This window comes from Morone saxatilis, unplaced genomic scaffold, assembly GCF_004916995.1.
Source record: "Morone saxatilis isolate NCDOM2014 unplaced genomic scaffold, NCSU_SB_2.0 Contig16, whole genome shotgun sequence".
NCBI lineage: Eukaryota > Metazoa > Chordata > Actinopteri > Moronidae > Morone > Morone saxatilis.
This window is the reverse complement of record NW_023339718.1, coordinates 8771312-8793267: the sequence shown is the minus strand read 5'-3', so window position 1 is coordinate 8793267 and position 21956 is coordinate 8771312. Positions and strand designations below refer to the sequence as shown.

The 21956-nt window shown below is 40.4% G+C and overlaps 1 protein-coding gene across 4 annotated transcripts in view; it reads right to left on the bottom strand.

Annotated features, from left to right (window-relative positions):
* Positions 1-224: 224 nt before the first annotated feature.
* The window catches only part of ap1b1 (adaptor related protein complex 1 subunit beta 1), a 22952-nt gene continuing 1220 nt past the window's right edge, over positions 225-21956 (bottom strand). For all 4 annotated transcript variants that reach the window (XM_035658057.1, XM_035658059.1, XM_035658058.1 and 1 more), the window contains exons 2-22: positions 20832-20892; positions 19522-19627; positions 19280-19415; positions 18531-18776; positions 18090-18280; positions 17761-17982; positions 17530-17650; positions 17325-17420; positions 16923-17038; positions 15596-15761; positions 14712-14810; positions 13431-13690; positions 12870-13077; positions 11705-11734; positions 11472-11609; positions 11235-11380; positions 11017-11146; positions 8101-8185; positions 7516-7602; positions 6820-6974; positions 225-310 (exon numbers count right to left, since the gene is read on the bottom strand). In XM_035658057.1, the coding sequence (XP_035513950.1) occupies positions 236-310; positions 6820-6974; positions 7516-7602; positions 8101-8185; positions 11017-11146; positions 11235-11380; positions 11472-11609; positions 11705-11734; positions 12870-13077; positions 13431-13690; positions 14712-14810; positions 15596-15761; positions 16923-17038; positions 17325-17420; positions 17530-17650; positions 17761-17982; positions 18090-18280; positions 18531-18776; positions 19280-19415; positions 19522-19627; positions 20832-20868 (2850 nt within the window). In that variant the 5' untranslated portion in view covers positions 20869-20892 and the 3' untranslated portion in view covers positions 225-235. The remainder of the gene's footprint in view (positions 311-6819; positions 6975-7515; positions 7603-8100; positions 8186-11016; positions 11147-11234; positions 11381-11471; positions 11610-11704; positions 11735-12869; positions 13078-13430; positions 13691-14711; positions 14811-15595; positions 15762-16922; positions 17039-17324; positions 17421-17529; positions 17651-17760; positions 17983-18089; positions 18281-18530; positions 18777-19279; positions 19416-19521; positions 19628-20831; positions 20893-21956) is intronic.

Here is a 21956-nt window from a genome sequence, read left to right as displayed (position 1 = left end):
GGGGGGGGGGGGCAATCACTGATCGGGTCAAAATGGAACAAAAATCATTATTAACCATCCTAATTAAACAGCTTAATGACATACAGAGTGCAGCCTCCAGGCCCAGCACAGCAGGAAGAAGCTCCTGCCCTGCGTGAAGTTGTAACATGGTTTGAGGGTCAGGTGAGGGAGAGCAGGAGAAGGTGCCAGGAGTCTGTGAGGGCAGCAGCCGGGTCGATGTAGCGTTTTTTTTTTTTCAGTTCTTCAGAATCGCCTCGTAGCTCTGGAACACACACTGGGAAACCTCTGGAGCTCTGCACTTCAGAGAGATCTGAGGGAGAGAGGAGCAGGGTTGAATTTGATTTGACTCATAAGGAAGTCTGTTAGAATTCAAGGTTTTGAAGAAACATCAACATAAATATCTGCTATAGGACATACAGTACACAAGTTACTACAGGCAACAAGATACACCAAAGATGATTATATATTGAATTTGTTCATGAATGTTCATATGGAGACACAGCAGTTGTTTTAATGACAAACCATATGACAAAATTAAGAGAAATGTGAATTAGAATCAAGTTAGTGTCAATATGATGGAGTAATAACAGGCTAAGCTAATGTGGGAACTTAATTTATGTATTTATTTTTCCCTTAATATAACTGGCACAGCTTTAAACAAAGGGAAAAGTAAAAGGGCAGGGACTTTGCAGGCTTCCAAATATTAAATGGTGGAACATTTTGAGTCTTCATGAGGCAAACCTCAGACATCGTATCATCATATTTGTTTCAGTATCATAAATGAGACCACGGTTAAGGAGCAGAATAAGGAGAAGTCTCCAGGACCTTTTTCCAGGAGACAAAAGTCATCAAAAAAACCTTAATTGAGTCTTATCAGACATACAGACACAAACACAGTGGAGAAAATAGAGGCAGCCTCTCCACTCTTTGATGTTATTCTCAGCTGGGAGAAGGTTTAGGATTTGATACAGCTCCACAAAGTGATTTTTTCCCAATCATTAATCATGGTGCAGATGTTACTTCCTCAGATCTAGAAACAGACTCTTCACAGGAAATACAAGGCACTTGGAAGTTTGGAATAATGATGTCTATACATTTATTACCAAACACAAAAGAATACAAAATATTTCACTAATTAATTGCTGCACAATGAAAACCAGCTGTGCTTTCGCTCTTATGATAAATGGAACCCTTTAATAACCCACGTGTATTAATTAACTTGATTCATTTGAATTTACGTTCTAAAACAATGCAGAAGTGGCTGAATGGAGAAATAAAAATTTAAACTGTTATAATGAGGGGATATACAGCTGGTGAGCACTCTCTAATACAAGAACACAGAACATGCAGATGACGTTTGCTCATTAGAGGGAACTCACGGCATTTTATCAAAAAAGACAAATTTAAGGAAATATCTTCCTATACTGTCATGTATTTTTATGTATGTAAAACAAGAAAACAAAAAGCACAATAATGAGACCCATGCAAGCTGTTATTTGTTTGTTATTCATGAACAACTGTTATTGCACATAGGCAGACTATTTGAAATAGTCCAAATGTGTTTTGGGCATAACATGATTTAAACCAGGTGCATCTGCACTAATGCGTACGAGTACGAATGCTCCACTAACTGTAAAAATACTGAAACTGTACTGATCTTAATGCATCCATGACCTGTATGTGTCTTGTTATGCACAGCACCATATTTCTCCCCCTGCAGCTCCACGTTTGTTACCTTACAAAAATAAAAAATACAACCCCCAAATCAAAGAGATCCCATCCACAACTTCATTTGACTGCATACGAGCAAAAGCATATTTAACTGAGGATAAGGAGCGCTCTACGTCCCTGTTTGTGTAACAAGCAGTGTAAACAGCTTATGGATGTGCCCATGTCGACGCAACTTACTGAATAATTCACCCTTTAAATAGCAGGAAAATACAATCTTAAAGGTATTTTCATGTTATGCTACTTTATACTTGAAGACATGCTGCATTTTTCTTCCCCTGACAGAATCTGACACACACACACACACACACAAAAAGCAGCCATCTCTGTCCACATGGAGCAGCTCTGCCTCCAACTCAGCGTCTTTCTTTCAGGTTTCATCACTGTCATTTCTTAGAATCACATTTGTTCCACTGGAAAATAGTTTCGGGGTCACAGTGTAAGTTTGCCTAACATAGCGAGTGCGAGCCCTCTGTGGCTGGTTTTGAGTGACAAATACAAACAACGCACAGAGACTAAATCCAAGAATATAATGCCCAAGTACTCCAGTCATGTTTGTTTTTAAGGCTTCACATTTCTCTTTTTGCTGTGGTTCTGAAAATGGGATCTAATGTCAATATTCTTCAACGTAGCCTCCAAGTTTGAAATTATTATTGTGACAACATCGTTTTCTCTTTTGAGCCTGGCACCATTATTATAATCAATAAATACGATCAGACAAAGACAACGGAGCTGCAGTGGAATAAAGCAATAATACGGCACAGCTTCCTAAGTGTTGCCTCTGTGCACTCAGCTCTCTTTACTAATGCATGCTGCTGCTGCTGGCAACATTTAGGCAGCCGCACTCCTGTCAGCATGGGGTAAGAGATATGAGGAAATGCGGATGCTTTAGCCACTGTGTAGAACCTGCTATTAACAGAGCTAGAAACTGCAGCATTCATGTGTTCAGCTTGAGGCTTGATGCTAGAATATTAGTAATATATTAGCAGCAGGCAAACGAAATCAAAGACAAAAAACAGGAACAGGGAGCTACAGTAATGGTGAAGGAGGGTGTAATCACGTGAATGTGTATGGCAGGAGTGGAGACACTGAATTCTTATTTTTATCCAGCTTTGTTTCATCATCCCAAGACAATGAACTTCAAAAATCTAATTGGTGGAATCGTATATAACGGGGAGGTTTTTCTTTACAACCACAATTCTGCATCGCCGCAAAACACTGCAGGAGTCTTTGAAAAAGCTTCATAAATGGGGACCTGGACCTGCTGCAGTTCAGTAATGCAGCAATGCAGTAATGCAATAGAGAGATCTCTACTCAATGCCTGATTATGGTTTGATAAGTATCTTAATCTGAACATCTGATAAACAACAATGTTTACTAGGGGAAAACAAGTCAGAATAATGGTGTAGCTCTTGTTCTACATCACCTTTATTTGTTAACTCGGGGTAGGCAGTAATACATATAACATCCTCTGCGGCGCTATATCTAATTTTATATATTGATATACTTTATATTGTAATATGGAAAATCAAATCAAATAAAAATCAAGAAACCTTTTACGAATGAAATAACCGGACAGGTAATCAGTTAATTTAATACCTGAAAATCACATTGTTCCAAAAATCATATACAAATCCAATAACAGCACACAGCAGTTCCTACTTAGTGATTTGCAACACTACCCACAAACAGTCTAATTCTGAGATATTGAAGGGATGGATATTACGGTATAATGATATCAGATATGTTCCTAGTTTTAATCAACAAACAGACAGTGAATCTGTTTGTGTAGAGGGACGGCAGATATATTTGTGTGTCGGGCAGCACTTTGGTGTCCAGTTCTGTGTTGAAACTCACTCTAACCAAAACCCTCAGAATTACCAGCTCAAGAGGTGGGGAGAAAAAATGAGCCAACATTACTGGTTGCATAGTTGCCATGGGGACAGGAGATGGCAGATGAGAACACCATGCTTCATGTCAAAAAGATAAGCGGTGTCCCAATTCTCCACTATAAAAACTATAAAGTATACATGAGTTCCGATGGAAGTCAGTCAAATGAAAGTGGCTATAATCTTTACTGAATACACAGAGGAGCGTTGATGGAGACAGACAGAGCTAAAGAGAGTGAATACTGGTATTTACCAGGTAGAAAGAGAAAAATCTCAATAAATATTGTTCCCTAACAGCTGGGTGTGTATATAAGCAACTATTTCATAACGGTTTTGCCATATCAACTTAAAAGGTGACGATATGTCACAACTTTTTTCCATTGCAGGTTTAAAGAAAAAGCAAAAAAGTTACATTTTCCAACTGCAAGCTCCTCTATTTTCATTGTGCATTGCATTGTGGGGTAACAGTGTCCATTAACACCACTGTTGATGCACTACATCGTCGAACCCAGCTAGAATCAGCACAGAGTGTGTAATTGGGACACAGCTATAAGTAGTGAGGCATCATGGGACAGCTGAAGTCAATCAAGTTTTGAGATATCAGAAAAACATTAAAACAGCATTGGTGAGCAGCAGCAAGACGCATACGTCTCCACTCGATAAATTATAATTGTTTTAATGTCTTCAGAAACCAAATAAAATAATATAAAAAAAAATTAAAATACACGATGGCAGGGCGGTTCTTCTTAAGGTCTAAAAATAGCTGCTGACAAAAGGCTTCAGCAGCTCGGCTTTAATGTGCCGTGCCAAGAGAGTGCAGGGACCATGCAGCAGCGAGCAGCTCAGAGAGACGAGCATCAGAGTGCACACTGTACATGCAGCACGGTTAACTTGTAAGTCTAGTCTTCTCCTCACTAAACAATTTATGATCCATCTGCCAAAAAAAGTAGACGAGCCTTTCCAGCCTAACTGAGGAACAATTGGGACTTAAAAATTAAACATGAAATCAAAATGCCAGAAGGTGTACGGAACAGAAACTCCTCCTGAATAATGAGGTTACACCACAAATGGACGCACAGGGGAAATAAAAATGCAACAAATCAAGAGTGAGAAAATGAAAAATGCACACCGCCTCCAGCCGAAACACAATTAATACTCCAATAAGTAAAAATCTGCCTTTACGTCAGTCAATTAATCTCAGGAAATACTTCTTAAGTCGTATGTTTCATTCATTTCAATTCTCGTACATCAGGTTAGGCTACATGATGACGTACAAATCTGAGGAAGGTGTAAATAATTTTAAAATTCTGAAGATTTAACGAGCAAGGGCTGACTGACTGACTGACAAATTAAATAGTCTAGACAGGAGAAAACAAAAAAAGACAGTTATTGCCACCTTATAAATAAAAACATGATCCGAGAGCAGACTGAGTGATGAGCAGGGAGGGGCGTCACATCAAGGTCATCGTTCTCGACTAGTCATGCAGAATTTCTAAGCCAAACACAATCCATTAAGAGCGGAGGCCGTGGCGCACTGACAAAGCGAGACATACAACAACACAGTGGACAACACAAACGTGCGCGCAAACACACAGATGAGTCACCAATACTAGTGACACACTCCAACCACTGCACAATCAACAAAGCCTCCCACCTTCAGCACCCTCACCACTCATTAGTGCACATCAATCTCTGTCATGTCTCCGCTATGTCATTTGTCTCCATCGATGACAGTCAAATGTGCAGTGATGACAGTATTTTGTTAACTACATCACACTCACTTAATTTAACAAGTCAGGCTCTACTTTGTGCTCCACTGTATATGAGAATGTACATGAGGGAGACTATTTTGGATCAAAGTGATGGAAGGTCCTGGGTGGATGGTTTGGTTCAGTAATTTTAATATTATAATATGATGGGTCAGATCCCCGATAGCAAACATATCAAAATGTGTGTTTTCAGTTAAAATGGTGGGTATGATTACTGCATCCAATAACAAGCTCCAGAATTTAAAAGGGTTCATTCAATGAAAGAGATGGAGGCTGGATACAGGATTTGAGTTGGGCTCAGGGGGGCTAAGAGCCAGCCTTGAGCTTGGAGAGCGTGCTGGAGATATCTTCTTAATTCAGACATTTTTTTTGCAAATGTGAATGCAATACCATGTTCCATGTTGGCCAGCGGTCGGCTAGACTCGATCCTGAACCATAAAAGTGACGTTGTTTTCCTGTCTAGCATACCAATGGGAGGTCTCTGTGCTATAAGGCTACCATTATACAGTATGAAGTTATTATAGTAAAAACTAATGGCACTGGTATATATAATAACTCCCCTTATTCCAAAAATGGTATAAAAAGCAAAAGAAGTTCATTATATAGATGAACTCAGTTAAAGAGTAACCGCCTGTACGAGACGCTCTAAGGAGTAAAGCGAACGTGCAAGGCTGACTTCCTGTTGGTTGGGGGCTTTTGACAGATTTAAAATCTGCAAGCACACAGATGAGCACAAGCAGGGGCATTTTAAGTGCAAGGGCAAAGTTTTGATGGAAAGCATTAAAAATCTGAACATGAAATCAATATGTCATGTTCAAAGACCAGCTCTTGAATAAAGACAGGAAAAAGAAAAACATAGGGTATGTGATTGATTCTGGAGAAATCCAACACCTTGATATAGTGCAAAGAAAGACACAGCAAGTAATCAAACTGCTGTGCTGTGGGTTTATTGTATTGTTAAGTTGCTGCTGTGCAGCTAACATGAAGAGAAGATGAAACAGCTTCCCAGTACCAGCACACCAGCTCCAGACATCGATGAGATACCACTCTCCTGCTACTATAGCTAACATCACAACAACAGCATATCTTGGTCAACTAGAAAGTGTAGAAAGTGAGCTGAATGTCTGTGGGCAAGTCATTTCACATTACCTGATACACAACTCATGGCTGCAATAGTGTTGTGTGGCTCGGTCCGAGACACTATATTTTGTTTTCCATTTACAGAGCCAGGGCTGTGTACAAAGAGCGAAAGCTAGCGGACCGTGAGGGGATATTCACTGAATCTGACATAAAGACGTGAATGGATTAGAATTGCATACCCCACCTTTAATAAAATACTGGAAAGAGTCTTCCATCGTCTATTTCTTTTGGTAATAAATAGTGATATGGCTTAAACTCATGAATTCCGCTAATACAACTAGTACTGTACTCACCGTGTAGTTTGGGTTTCCTGCCTGCACCCTCAGCTCAGCCAGCACCCAGATGCCATTGGTGAGTTTCATTGACTGATACAGCATGTCCTGACCCTCCACTGTACGCTTGGCTATGGTGAAGACGTTGCTACCCTGCAGTTTGTTAGAGGCTGCATCTGTGGATGGTGAAATTAACACAATAAAGTCAACATTGTTTTTAACCTGTTTTAACCATCTGAATAAGCCACTGCTCATTTATAGTATTCAGTCATTAAATGTACCAGACCATGCAGGATTTCTATTTCCCTTATCATCCCCAAATATTTCACTCCAAGTCTGTGCTGCAAAGATGCAGTCACTAATTCAGAATTATCTTTTCTCCTCAGCCTGTCTTGCTGCTGTGCCCCAGTAGGATGTGAAACCCTTTCTCTTCGTTCATGAAGAAGAAATTTAATCTGTGGGGGGAAATCTCCATTAAGCTGTCATTAGGAATTCTTCTCCAGTTCAGCTGCTCTCACACTTGTGTGAAACTAAATTATCACACGTAAATAGGGACTGCAGCTGATGAGTTCTTATCAAATACAATTTGCTTCATTAGCGAGCTTCTGTATTTGAGATGGCCACTGCTCTGTCGGGCATATTCACATATAGAGAAGTTGCAGGATATGGCTGCACAGAGTGGTGTTTATTAGGTATTCTCTTCTCATCCCCTATTACCTGAGTTGAGATGGCAGTCCTTGATCTGAAACTGCGCCTCATTGTCATTTGGAATGTCTTTCCATGTGGCGAGGAACACCTGTCGCTCTGTGGATGAAGAGACACAATCACTGGATGAGTCCAAGGACACAGGATGAGAATAATAATAAATAATAATAAAAAAGAAATAGTAAGTAGACACTGCAGTATAAAATGTCAAAATAGTGTGTGAGTACTTTGACTCCACACAAGATTTCGTGCTGAGGTTCTGAAGCATTAGCTTGCAACCACTAGCAGCAGTCCTGCTGCTTCCCCCATCACAAGGCTCCACAGGGAGAAAGGCCAAGATGTTTTCACAAAATAAATAAACAGCAACACAGAAAAAAGGAAAACGGCCCAAAAACGGCACTGGTGTAGAATCTAGGAGCAACTGTGCAGCCCCGAGAGCAGAGCGAGTGCAGGCAGGTGGAGCATCACACACATCTACGTCACATCTTCACATGCTCATAATGTGTCCTTGCTGAAGGACTGACGTCAGTGTATGTTGTTGACGTCAGTGAGGTTTTGAGGCTTTTGAGTGAAGCGATTTAGCCAAGAGACACTCACCCATCTTCCCGTCCTCTACAAACAGCATGCTGATGGGGTACTGGCAGCTGAAGTAGAATACGTCAATGTTGTTCTTAACAGCCACCTGCGAAGGAGATTACATCCAAGGAAGGGGGTAGAGGAGGACGAGAGGAGGAGAAACAAGCAGCAATATATGGGTAATTACTTTTCAAGTGCCCTTCAAGGATGGCATTGGTGGTTTATGTGTGCTGTTTACTGAACAAGAGGGCTGCAATCCTTTAGGAATCTCAGACTCACTCACATGTATCTCACACTAAACACAAGGCTCCTATTTGCCAAGGAATATCAGCAACTGTTAGTTACAAGCTAAATATAAATATAAAAATAACTATTTCTACAAACAGCCTGCAGAAAGTGGCTTGCAAGAGTATATAAATAAAGATTAAAATATAAGGAGATAAGAATAGCAGACAGCGGTTAAAATTAAACTACAAAAAATAAAGATAACACACAAACAAGAATGACAAGCGAGCGAAAACAGAAATAGCACCTAACAGCAGCTCTGTATTTAAAAAAAGAATCGTTAGCCTAAGCTCCTCAGGCAGGACCTTTTACAATGAATGGGTCTAAAAGTACAAGATACTGAAACACGAGAACAGCTGTGGCATAATGAAGGCACCTGAAGTAACAGGCGGCTGGCAGTGCTATTGATCAGGCTGCTCAACATGAAGTGCTGGGAGTAGGACAGTAAGCTGGGCCAGAGGATAGCAGAAGAAAGACCCGTGAATAATTCATTAGGGCGTCTTATTCCTGGGTGCAATGCAGGACTGCCGGTAACACGGCGAGTCAGACTACCCGGAGCTTCATTCAGTATTTTTGTAAACTAAAAGAGCTCTACAATAACCTTTGAGAGGGGGTCAGAGACCAAATCCAACTGTAAAGACCGTAGTGTGATACCATTTTTGACATGTTACAGCTCTGATGTGCTACACCTAGTTAATCTACGAGACTAGTGGTTCCTAAACTCTATCAGGTATCTATTTTGCACATAAACATACCCAAACTTTCCTGATAGCTGGAACAGCAGACCCTTTTTGAAGTACTGTCCACATTTTGGTTTGCATTATTTATCTCAGTTAGGCTAGTAGTTCACATTCACAATGAACTTTGAACCAAAGCTGAAACTATTAATCTACTGACTGAAAATTAATTGATTTGTTTTTGTCTTGTAAAATGGTAAAATGATTTGGTTCCAGCAATCTTTAATATTTAAGGTTTTCTTAGGCTTCTATGAGAGTAAATAAAAGATCTTTGAATCGGTAAACTTGGGCTGCAATCAACAAAATAACAATGAAACGATAATGAAAATAATCCTTAGTTGTGCCTGCCTTAACTTAAGACCGTCACACTTACATAGTAAGAAATTAATTATATTTGTATTCAACATTAAGCATCACAGGACAAAGAGCACCTCTGTATCACACAGCAAAAGCCATACATTTAACAAGACGGCTATTAACAATGACATTTAGTAACTAAACTCATCATTAGACAACATGATCTGTTTGATTCGGCTCAGCAGGCAACAGCGATTTATTCATTGATCGAAAACACTGTACAATTACTTGACAGACCTTTCACAAATTTCTAGTTTCTTTGCTGTAGTGCCAAAGTTTTTATTCAGCCTTCTCCAGTTTGGGAACCACTGTATGAGACTATTTTTTTCTAAATTCTTTCCTACTGAATAAGCATACTGTATATGTCAATTTCTGTGACCAGCAAACCAAAGTCACCACTTTCATTAAATTAAACTGCCGTGTCATTGCAGAAGGAGCTACAGATGAAAATAGCCACGAAACTTGCACCCAAAGTTATTTAAGCATTTCCCTAGAGTGGGTCAATTCGTCATAAAAGGGTTTTACTGACTGTAGACTACCTTCAAAAAACTCTACCGCTACCACACGAGTAGTTAAAAGAGCACTCAAAAAAAATAAAAAATATTCAGGACATTATCTTCCATCAATACAAAAACCACACAGAACCTCTCGAAATAAAATATCTGAGAAAATGTCAGAACAATAATATGCATCAAAGCAGGGCCTAGAAGCAGCAGAGTAGAAAGGTTAGCAGGGCTACTGAGGGCTAGGAGAAACAAAGGAGCCATGTGTTGTGTGACCACTAATGACCGCCCCCACCTCTATCATCCACCTTGACGCTCTTATCTTCTCTGTCCAGCTGCACACAGCAACCATCCGCAATTCTGCCCAGTTAAAAGAACCACCCTGATCAAAAACAAGCCAGCCTCTGCCGTTCTTTTTATTTACAACTTATCACAGCCGTCCTGAAGGCTGTTTCATGTGTTAATTCCGTTTCATACGCAACATGGGAATTCAACAGTATAGCTGAATAACAGAGGATGCATTACTAATCATTTAAGACACATGGACAAAACTTAATGTCTCAAGAGATAAGAGTCGGGCCCTTCAATATTTCAACCAAGAAGCATTTTGATGTTTTGGTTCAGTAAAGCTGGGATAAATGAGAAGTTGAAATACTGCCAACTTTAATTTGGAATTCGACAGATTAAGCAAGGGAATGTTTTTATTTAATTGCCAAAAATTTAACAAGCAGCCATGTCTGCCAACTCTGTTGACATTACAATGCATCTCTGAAAGAGTGTTGTCACAATTGAGGCCTGGGGGGCTAGTAGGAAGCCATGTAAGGACAGCAAACTTGAGACATCAGTGTCGTCATAAGGCCAGTGTTGAAAAAAGTTGGCAAACGTAACACTTTACTTCTAGTCTGTACTTGACATCTGACAATCATCTTGTTGACAAGTCCTATCACTGTCACAAGATGGATCACTCATTCCAGAGTAGGATTCATGGAAAAGGGAAGTAGAAGCAAGGAAATATCCCCACTATTCAACCAAAATAAATATAGTGAAGGTGTTACCTGCAGGTTACTGAGAGGGTCCATCTTCATGACAGGTCCCACAGTACTGAGGGGAAGGGCCACTTCAATAGTCTGGTTTGGACTAAGAGGAGTGAGAACCTGGAGTGGACCAGCCGGAGCAAGACCAAAGCTACAGGGGAACACAGAAGGTGAGGGGAGTGTCACAGAATGTGTAAATATACAGAAATCTCAGCACATTGCTTGGCAAGTGATCTCACCTGTTTCTGTTAAACTGGATTGCAAAATCAGTCATGACACTCATTGCTTTATTAGTGAGGGTCATCTCCATTTGGATGACACCAGCACGGCGGGCAAAAGTGCCGGATATCTCTAGACCCTTGGCCTTCATGGCTGGAAGCCAAACCTGAACATAGACAAGATCGTTATTTTACTAGCAATCCCATCACTGCTGTTACATCATTTATTATGCCTCATCCCATCTCAACAACACTCACTGTTTTAGGGGGGCTGTAGGCTCCCATAGGCATACCGACTCCACCTCCGAGATCAAACAGATCATCCAGACCGCCACTCATAGGGGCACTGAAAGAGGCTGGCATCACAGCTGGAGGAGCACCAAAACCAGCCCCCATCTGTAGGTCACAAAGCAACATGTTACCCTGACACATTCAATGTCATCTTGTACTGAGTAATCAAAGCCCAACAGAGTTCAGACAAAATGACTTACAGCAGGACTTCCTCCAAGGTCTCCGCCAAGCTGAGTTGGGGGGGGAAGGGAGGGTGGAGAAGCACAAAAAAAATCTGGTTATATACTGGTGCAACATTAAATATTCTGGAGGGTTTGTAGAGGATGGATGGAGGGGTGTGAGGGTCTAAGAAATGTCTTTCCGTGATTAATGACAGCTATGGGTTTTACACTAGTAACAAGCAAAAGCAAGAAGGACACACCAGTAAAGGAGAATTTCTCCTCTTATGTAACTGACCTTTTACTGTCCACACAAATCCGACTGAGTAGCTATTGAAATCCAATAGGTTTTCTTCAAATGCTACTCACTAAATGTGTCTACTGTGGTGATGAAAAGGTTGGGGAGGCAGTGAACAAAAGTGGTGGTGCAAAAAATACAGTGGTTCCATACAGTGACAAAGCTAAACTACTGTGTATGGAAGACAAAACTTTCATATAAAAAAAGCTAAAAACTAAAAATCTCAGCTAAATGGAGTGGAACATAAACAATGTAATACAAAGTGCAAACAGGCACAGATGACAACTGGGGATGACTATTCAGAGGACACAGTGGTACAACAGGGGACAAGAGGGGGTTCTAGGCTGGTGCTGGCCTTTACTGGTCCAGCGTGGTCCCCTGGACCAACCTCAGTGGGGCTGTAATCTGGGGGCGATGGGGACTGATGAGAGAGCTGAGGTGACTGAGGAGTGTCCGTCCGCAGGGGAATGGGCGGCTGATTGAAACATCAAACACATTGCAGAGCCCAGAGATAAGAAAAGAGATGGACTCAAGGATTTAACAGCATGCTTACTGTAGATCACGATAATAAAAGATGATAAATGATGAATGAAAATGTCAGACTGATTCATGAAAACTACAGTAGCAGTGATTAAATAAATCCTCTAACATGGCCCGCCATGGCTTATAAATGCTGTTCCCTCTCCCTCCATGTAGTTACCGGCTCAGACTCATCCCCCATCTGCAGGTGCAGCGTTAAACAAAGAAAGGAAAACACAAAGGGGTCAAAAGAAAAAAAAAGAAAATACAAATATACATTACCGTCATTAGGTCCCATTGACATCAAGTCTATTATTGAAATCAACTAAGATATGTTATACCAGCCTTTCAACACCTGACAGCTTCTCTCAAACAGTGTAGAGGACCTACCAGGCTGTCCAGTCCTCCTCCAAGAAGGTCCATAGCACCCATCTGCATCCCAGAGGAGGGGACTGGAGGTGGTCCGGAGGTGGTAGGAGGTGTCAGGTCCAGGTTAAGCAGATCTCCCAGGAGGTCTCCCTGGGATGGAATGACAGCAGGGGGCGCCTCAGAAACTCCAGCAGCAGAAACTGTGTCTGGGCTGTCAACACTCTCCCCACTAGTAGAAATCAAAAACAATTCAATAATATAGGTTATGCATTTTATGTCATTTATTCAATTACCATTTTGTAAACTTTACATTCCTGGTGATTTTCAAATATACTGTAGGCCTAATTTGTCATTAAACTGCTGATATAAGTCTATCCAGTCCACTGAGGAAAATACCATGTAGATGTGATGAGTTGTATTCAAAGGCAGGAAGGAACAGGGATTAACTGCACAGCTTGACATTGCTGGAAAGTGTGTTACTCAGCAGATTTGGTGGGAAATCTGAGTCTACAAGCTGGGTCCGCTTATGTAAAGAAACCCCTTTTCCTGCAGTGTTTTAAAAAAAGAATGTGCATGACTCACGATCCAGCACTGCCAGGGAGTCTCTTATGCTGAACGCCACGACTGCCCTCTACAAAGGCACTGGGGGGCTTGTGGTAGACAGAGGCCAGAGTACCAATGTGGCAGATAAGCTCCTCCAGCAGTGTGGGCTCAATCAGATCTGTCTCCTCAGAGATCAGGGGCTTCTCAGCCAGAACCACCTCCTTAGCGGCCACGGGGTCTGTGGAGAGCAGACGCCAGTAGATGTAGCCACGGTCCCTGAGGTCTGGGTTATCAGAGTCCTGCAGAAGAGATGGAGGCATGAGGGGGATGGATTATTATTCACGGAGCTTGTTTAATAAATACTTAATGTTAGACTCTTTTCTGTCTTGGCCCCAATATGAGAGACTGTGCAGTGATTCAAAGATATCAAAAACTAAGTCAACCTTGGTAGTGCTAGGATTTGTCAAATGTATGAGGCAACCTGACCGTACATGTTATTTAACGCTGCAGTAAAATACTGTATTTTGAAGGTTCTTTTAACTTATGAACCGTATTTTTCTGCTTTCCAAGAGCAGGCACAAAATGTTTGTATACATCTGTTTCATCCACAAACAGTTACCAGTTTATTGCTGTAGATAAATCTATAGAATCACAATGGCACAGAGAATACACAAGCTCTGTAATACATTCATTCTTTGTGAAGCTTATAATGTTCTGTATTTAGTGACACTGTGTCAGAGAGACGTTGACACAACTCTTTTGTCGTTATTGAAACCATATCAGTTGGTGTTGTTGCATTAGACTGCATCATATCAAGGTGTTGCCGTATTCTGTCATCCTTGTGTACATAGCTGATTGGAGCACAAGAGAAAAAGGCACCAACTCATAATAAAAAAAAAAACACAAAACAAAATGCTACGCCTCCAAACATTAACACGTACAATTTACGTAGATGCTACAGCTAGGATTTGTATCTGTATTAGCTTCATACTACAAATAGGTGGATCTTTTATTGAGGTACATAATAATAATAATAATAAATAATTTGCTTATAATACTGCGCAGAATTTTCGAGAAATGTTTTAATTTTTTAAAAATCAATTGCTACCTAGCACAATTAAAACATAATTAGTAAGCTCACACCACTGCAGTCATTACTGAGGGTACTGCAAGGCTCAGATCGATACTACCATTAAAATACTCCTGTGTCCCTAAATGATTAAGTAGCAGAGAACTTGTTGGAAAAGATACAAAAAGATGGCAGGAACATAAAATGTATGTGTTGAACTGTGTGTGTGTGTGTGGTTTTTTCCCCCTTACCTGTGTGGCTAGGCTCAACACCTGCTGCACTAACTCCTGGGTCTCTGTGGGCTTTTTCAGGAACAACTTGACGATTGCGGTCAGTAGCTGCAGCTGCACCTATAGGACACAGTGAAAGCATACAGAACATGTTACAACTGCTCACATACTACTTTTGAATGCAGCTGGTGAAGGTACAATTTAGTCTAACTTGTAATACAGTGCAAAGTGAATCTTAAAGATGATCTTTTAACAACACAAAATAAACACCATTTCAACTCCTTTACTTCTCAGTGCTTAGGTTTCCCATGGATGACACACCCTGCTTAACAGTAATTACTCCAACTACTAGTTTAATCTGCCGTTACCAAACAACAGCACAAAAGGGAACATTTTATGCATTATGCATTTCATTCTACCCACAAATCACTTAATCAGAAAATTCTATCCAAGGCAATAATATGGGAATCGATCTATTACTTAGGGGGAGCCATTGAAGCAAGTAAAGCAGAGTATAATCTCACAACAAACTGTGGCAGAACACTCTGAAGAGTGGCTTGTCTACAAAATGTGTCTGAATATAAAAAGTGTTCCCATCATTATTATTTATATTATGTCTTCCCATTAAGGAATACAATACAAAGTATTTGACTCGTCTAGGATTCTATTTCTCTCTCGCTTACTACAGATTTTGTCACATAAATAAGACCAGATCTAGGTTAGTACTTTGAATATGGCATGCCACCTCCATTGTCAGTGCTTTGCAGCAGCTAATCAAAGGCTTTAATTATTACCAACTACAGAAACCAAAGTGTGCTACTTACTGCTGGCATTAGGGCCACTACCATTAAAAATGGACTTCATAATTTTAAAATAACAACCTCCCAGTACTCTCGTAAACACACCTGAGTGCTTTCATCGTGGAAACCCTCCAAAAAGCTCTCCAGAAGCTCATCAGCATTGTCAATGCGCTCAGCATACTCTCCCACAATCCAGATCATGGCAGCACGTGCCTCCGGCTCATCCAGGGAGTCCAGGTTCTCACACAGAGTGGCAATCACACTCTCGTACCTGGACAGTCACACAAAACAATATTACAAATATTGCAAATATATTAAAAGAGACAAAAACAAATTACTCTCAATTAGTCCATGACAATTAATCTATTTCTGACCAACAGGAACAGAAAAAACAAAAACAGTAAAACAAGCTGACAGATTAACAGCATCCACGTGTGACCAGCTCATTAAACATAAACATGGTAGCAAACTACTGCCTACTTTAAAAACTCAGGAGACACAGAGCAACATTAGCATTACATCAGAGTTGTGTGTTCTGGCAGCCTGACAAATGCAAATCCAATATTCAATGTTCTTTTAGCTCTGGGTTTGTCCTTGGGTCTTTTGCTTGCTAGATGTTCAATTAGCCAATGTTTTCAGCAGGAGTGGTTGAGGTACTTCTGATCTGCATAAAATTCTTGATAATAACCAATCCCATTAACATAATGCTTTTATTACAAAATATTCCGGGCGGAAAGATTTAGTTGATGTCTAATTAATAGAAAAAGCAGAAGTTTGAGTGGGTAGTGACTCATACAGCTAAAGGCTTGAGCCATGCCGAACTGGAGGCTTTGCAAAGCTGCTCCCTTGGAGACTCACGACTCCACAGGGATGTGTGGGAGAGGTTTCTGTCTGGCACATGAATCCATGCTGTTGGATCCACAGCAGAAGTCACGCTCCGGATGAATCCACCTGACCTTTGTCCAGGTGCAATCAAGGCAGAATATGGATAAGTGCTTTGCACTACAAACAATCTCTGTGCTACTGAGGTTGTTTTCTTGTCTAAAAGCTCTTTTGTAGGCCTTTTTCAATAAATGCCAATTTGAAAACACTTCAGACGCTTCACGTCTGTGTAATGAGCTTTCACTCTGCCTATTTAAAGGCAGAGAAAAAATAATCTGAGTGTGAGTGAAGTGGAACAGTCGGGGTTTCTGCTTGTGTATAACATTTTGAGAGTCAATACTTATAGCTCAGACAACAATGCAAAGCATTAAACAGATCACACAACATAATGACACTTAACAGCAGCCTCACAACAGAATCACCTCCCGTAAGTGTCCAGTTCTATTGAATGTAATATAAATACAGCAAAACACAGACTCAAAGCACAGACTCAACATTCTGTAAAAAAGAATAGGAAATTGACCGCATGAATGTCTACGAAGGAACCTACTTGTTGGGGTACTTGCGGAAAATGTCCTTGATGACCACAATGGCCTCCTGCACCACATAGTTGACCTTGGTTTGGATGAGGTCCAGCAGTGTGCTGACACAGCGCTCTGCTGATTGCTAATGAATGGAGAAAAAACAACTCTTTCATGATAGCCCCAAAGGTTAAAAACAAACAAATGAATATTAAATGTGTGCATATGGTATGTATAAAAAAAAATACATGCCACAATATGGAACTAGTTTCATTGCTTTTCAACTGTGGCACATCAGGGAAAAAAGTGATCTGATTGATCTTAAGTACCAGTAAAGATGAACAATAATGCTTTGTCATCGAACTGCATAGATGACACAAAGATCTGACCGACAAAGCATCTGGTGACAGTATGACATCATCTCTACCTACCTCTACTTTAATGGCACAGCGGCCAATGGCTCTGACCGCTTTACGGACAAAGTCCACATCCACCTCAGTGGCGTACTCCTTCAGCTCAGCCAGCACCTACAGCAAGAAAGACGAGCATTAGTGTCGCTCAGATCGTCTTGTGAAGAATATCTAGATACTAGATGATGGTTTTATATCAATGATGTAATGGCTGTTGGTGCATTACCTGAGCAATGTTGGCTTGAGATGCTAGGCGAATCATGATATCCAGCTTCTCCAGTTTGACATATATTGGGTCATTGTATTTTACAAAGAAAACCTTCATCTCGTGTTTCAGGATCTCTGGGCTAAAAAGGGACATCAATATTTCTTAGTTTTTTGTGGACTAAGATAAAATAAAGTAAAAAAGTATCCAGCTGAAATGTACCATGCTAAAGTAAATGCAACTTTTATTTACCGTCTCTGTACGATGAGGTTGATGTTTCTGAGGGCCACATATTGCAACTCGGGCTCAGCAGAGAGGAGAGTGACCAGTGGAGGGGCCAGCTTCTTCAGCAGGGTGCCATAGTAGTCCAGGTCTTTGGGCAGCATCTCCATGAACTTCATCAAAACTTTAACTGCTGACAACACCACTGCAGAGTTGGCATGTGAGAGCCGCGGAGTCACGCGCTCGCAGATGCTAGCAGATGTTTGTGATGTTGGGAAAGAAAGAGCAGGAAATTACGCAGGGTTTATTGGAAATATTTGCTAAATGACATGCAATGTTAATGAAGTGCTTTCTCTTACCTTTGGGACTCACGGTCATCGCGAGGTGTGTAATTGGCCAGGCAATCGAGAATGAATATCTGCCCCCACTCTGTGCACTCATTTAAAGCTGTCAGCAACTTATTGATGGTCTGAGGGTTCAGGTCCAGTAGGTTACTGTTGGGGTGAGACTCTGCTATCTCAGACAGCGCTGCCACTGCATTTGCTACAACCTAAAGAGAGACGCACAGTACACAGATAAATGTCAACAGAAAAACAGTAGCCACCGGGTATATTAAGATATAAAAGAGAGGTCATTGAATGAACCCAATTCTGGCAATATGTTCATTCAAATCAACATTTGTATGCCAGCACAGGGCTTATCAGGGAAAGGCAGAGCAGGGGCTTGCAGCTTGTGCCATCCTGTGTAAGACATCTGGCTGGGTCAAAAACCAGCTACTAGGCTGCCTAAAGGAGTCGTACCATAGGGTTGGAGTCCGATATGAGGTCTTTAAGGGTGTCAAGGAAGCCCTGGTCCTCCACCAACTGGGCGTTGATATCATGGAGCTTTGCTACACACACAGCAGCTGTCTTCCTCACATATGGGTCTTCGTCCTTTAGGCATTTCCTCAGGGGCTCACAGAGGTACTCTGTGATCTTGTCCACACGGATGCAGCCCATTGTACGGACAGCAAGGGCCCGGATTAGAGGGTTAGGGTCTTCACAGTCCTAGGGGGGTTGGTTCAGAGAGGTCATAAGTGTTGTCACAACTTTTGATGTATTTATATATTATACTACGTTATCTGAGACATTTTAAATGTGTCCGACATTTGTTATGTGCATTAGCACTCTGTAAAGAATTAAATCATCATATATTGAGCAATCACTGCTATTGCTTGATGAAAAAAAATCTATCTTTAAAGGATACTGATTAGGTTTGCTTAATTATCTGATTGAAGTCAGAGAGACTCAAAAGGAAAACAATGGGAAGTGCCTTCATACAGCTGTACAAATGAGCACTGACCAAAACAGAATGCATAAGTGGGTTGAAATCAGCATTATTTATCCTCCCAATCATACAGTGCAATGCAAAAGAGATTTCCTTTTATTTATTTATTTTTAAAATAACTTTTTGGCACATTACATGTAAATAATTACTGTACCTGAATGATAAATTATGAATAGATGATTTAATATAGCTTTTTACATATTTATGACACATTAATCTTTACCTTTACAAAGGTGTTAACAGCCATGATAGCCATGTCTGGCTGACTCTTGGCATAGTTCATCAGGTAGAGGTAGACCAGCTTTTTCAGTTCCAAGTTGTCCGTCTGCATGCAGTTCACAACATCTGGAAACAGGGCACTGGACGGAGGGACAAGGTGTTACGTTACTACTGACTCAAAATGGAAGGTGATGTGTTACAGTGCATTATTCCAGTGTGGATGTGTCTGAGTTTTCTCTGGCTCACCTCACATCCTTGCCCACTGTCATAGAAGCAATGACCTTCTTCACAGCCTCCTTCTTCTTCTCTTTCTTATCACTGTTTAGCTCTGCCTTGAGCTCAAAGATCTCCCCTGTACACACACAGAAAAAAAGGAAATCATACATAATCTAATCCATTTGTGATGTAGGGGGAATGAGCAGCATTGCCCTCTTTTCACAAGACATGCAAAACTGAAAGAGGATACTGACATTCAATGTAGAGTATTTCCTTATCTATCCAAAACTGCTTATAAATACAGAATGGGGACACTGACATCCTCAGCAGTTTCTGATAGTGGAAGGTGGTTTTCTTTATCAGGGGTTTAACTGTACAGGCCACAAGCACTTGATCAGAGTGCACGATAGCTGCTGCACCCTTTAAGCCTTCGAGTGGTCCAGCGATAGAAAGCTTTTATCATAAAGTTGCAGCAGGATGTTTCCGTTTGGCATTATTAGTAGCTTAACAGCAGCACACTTACAGCTCCATTTTGTAGTGTAGGTAATGTATTGAGTAAAAGCCTAATGTTATCATGTGATCGAGGATGACAAAGAATGTTTTAGTTGCTTTGTACAGAACTGAAAGAGACTCAACTATATTCAATTTACATTTTCATGCAGTGTCACTGATGTGCCTACCTGCATGAATAAGACTATAACAACAAACACTGACAGTACAGTGCCAATTTTGAGCTTAAATTTTAGTCTACCTACTTAGAGTTTCCCAGGAATTGTAAAGCGCTAATCGCCTCCAATCTCCTCCAAGATGTTAACAACAGACTGCAGACAGCAACATCGGGCAGATGCACAGAAAAAGCAGATAGCACCAGAAACCTTTGTCTCAAGCAATCCTAACAAACACGAGGAGTCTATACACTAACACTTATAAGTGTCTGTTTGCATTTTCTAAGCCCTGTGTGTGGAAACAAGCACAGCTCTGGGTTGTGTGAGAGGAGCCACACAGGCACAACAGGAGGCACAGCAGGACGGTTAAACCTCTGACAGCTAATGCTCAATATGTCTAATCTGATTTACAATAACCGAGCTGTTCTTGGTAACAACGTCAGTACAAAGCAGGGTGATAATAATGTCTTTGGTTTAATTTTCAAGGTCAAACTAGGTCAGTGAGGTTATGGGTAAATATACTAAGCAACAAAAAAGTCCAGGTCTCGCTTTACCTAAAAACAATGCATGGATGCTAGCATTGATTCGAGACCGAAGACAATTGAGACTTGTCACTCAGTGGTTTACAATTTAAATAGTTGATATTATAAATGAATAAATAATTAGATATCTGACCTTTCTTAGTAGTGGTGAAGTACTTGGAGTCCGTCATCTTGGATCCAAATTGTCGATTCTCCTGCAAGAGATAGAGAGGGTGACAAAGACGATTGTGAAATCTTTTCCTGAGTGGAAACTTGGAGCATCACAAGAGCAACAGGAAACACTAGAAGTGCAAGCACAGGGAAATAAAAGGAATTCCTGTCTTCTGCTGAACAAATGGCAGCGATGCATCAGAAAAGAAAACAATAGTTTTTGATAAGATAACACGCACTAATATCTCCTCTTTAAACTTGAATCTTCTTGGTCAGCAGGTATGTGGCCAACAATATCTCTTTTATGGAGCCCTAACCCTGACCTCAAATGTTTTCTGCAGCACGTTAACTATATTTCCTGTAGTTGATTTCCAGTGTTGACCCAGCACCTCTTTGTGAAACAGTTTCTCCCATTTACACAACAAGACTTCCTGCTATAAAATGTGTGCAATGCTTTGTCAGTTAAAGGGAAGTTACGCCCAAAAGAAAGGAACAGAAATTCACATTAAAAAGTGAAACAACAAGGTAAAAAAGAACCGAGATTTACTCAAAAACCTTTGACATTTTTTGACTTTTAAACTGCATTGTACTTTCAAGAAACATATCGTTCGTGTGTGTAATAATTACACTAACTGGCTCTTTTGTTGTTGCCCTGAATAGTGTCTCCATTTAGTGTCTCAGTGCATCTTTTCATTACAGTGTTAATGACAACACACTGATGTTGCTGAGAATGATGCTTTCTTTACTCAGGGATCATCATGTATAGTATATATATAAATATATATAATGATTATGATACTTTATTACCATAATACATGATGTAAAACCTGGCAGTTGCATCTAATGAATGAAATACACAGCATCTCAATCTAAATTATTATATCTAATAGCTAATAATTCAACCAGCTTGTCATTAATTTGACTGACTTCCTATTTAAATCAGATGCTGCAGTTAGTTAGTGAATATAACAATAATAATACAACTAGTTAGTTAGTGACTATAACAATAATAATACAGTTAGTTAGTGACTATAACAATAATAATACAGCTAGTTAGTGACTATAACAATAATACAGTTAGTTAGTTAGTGTGGATATAACAATAATA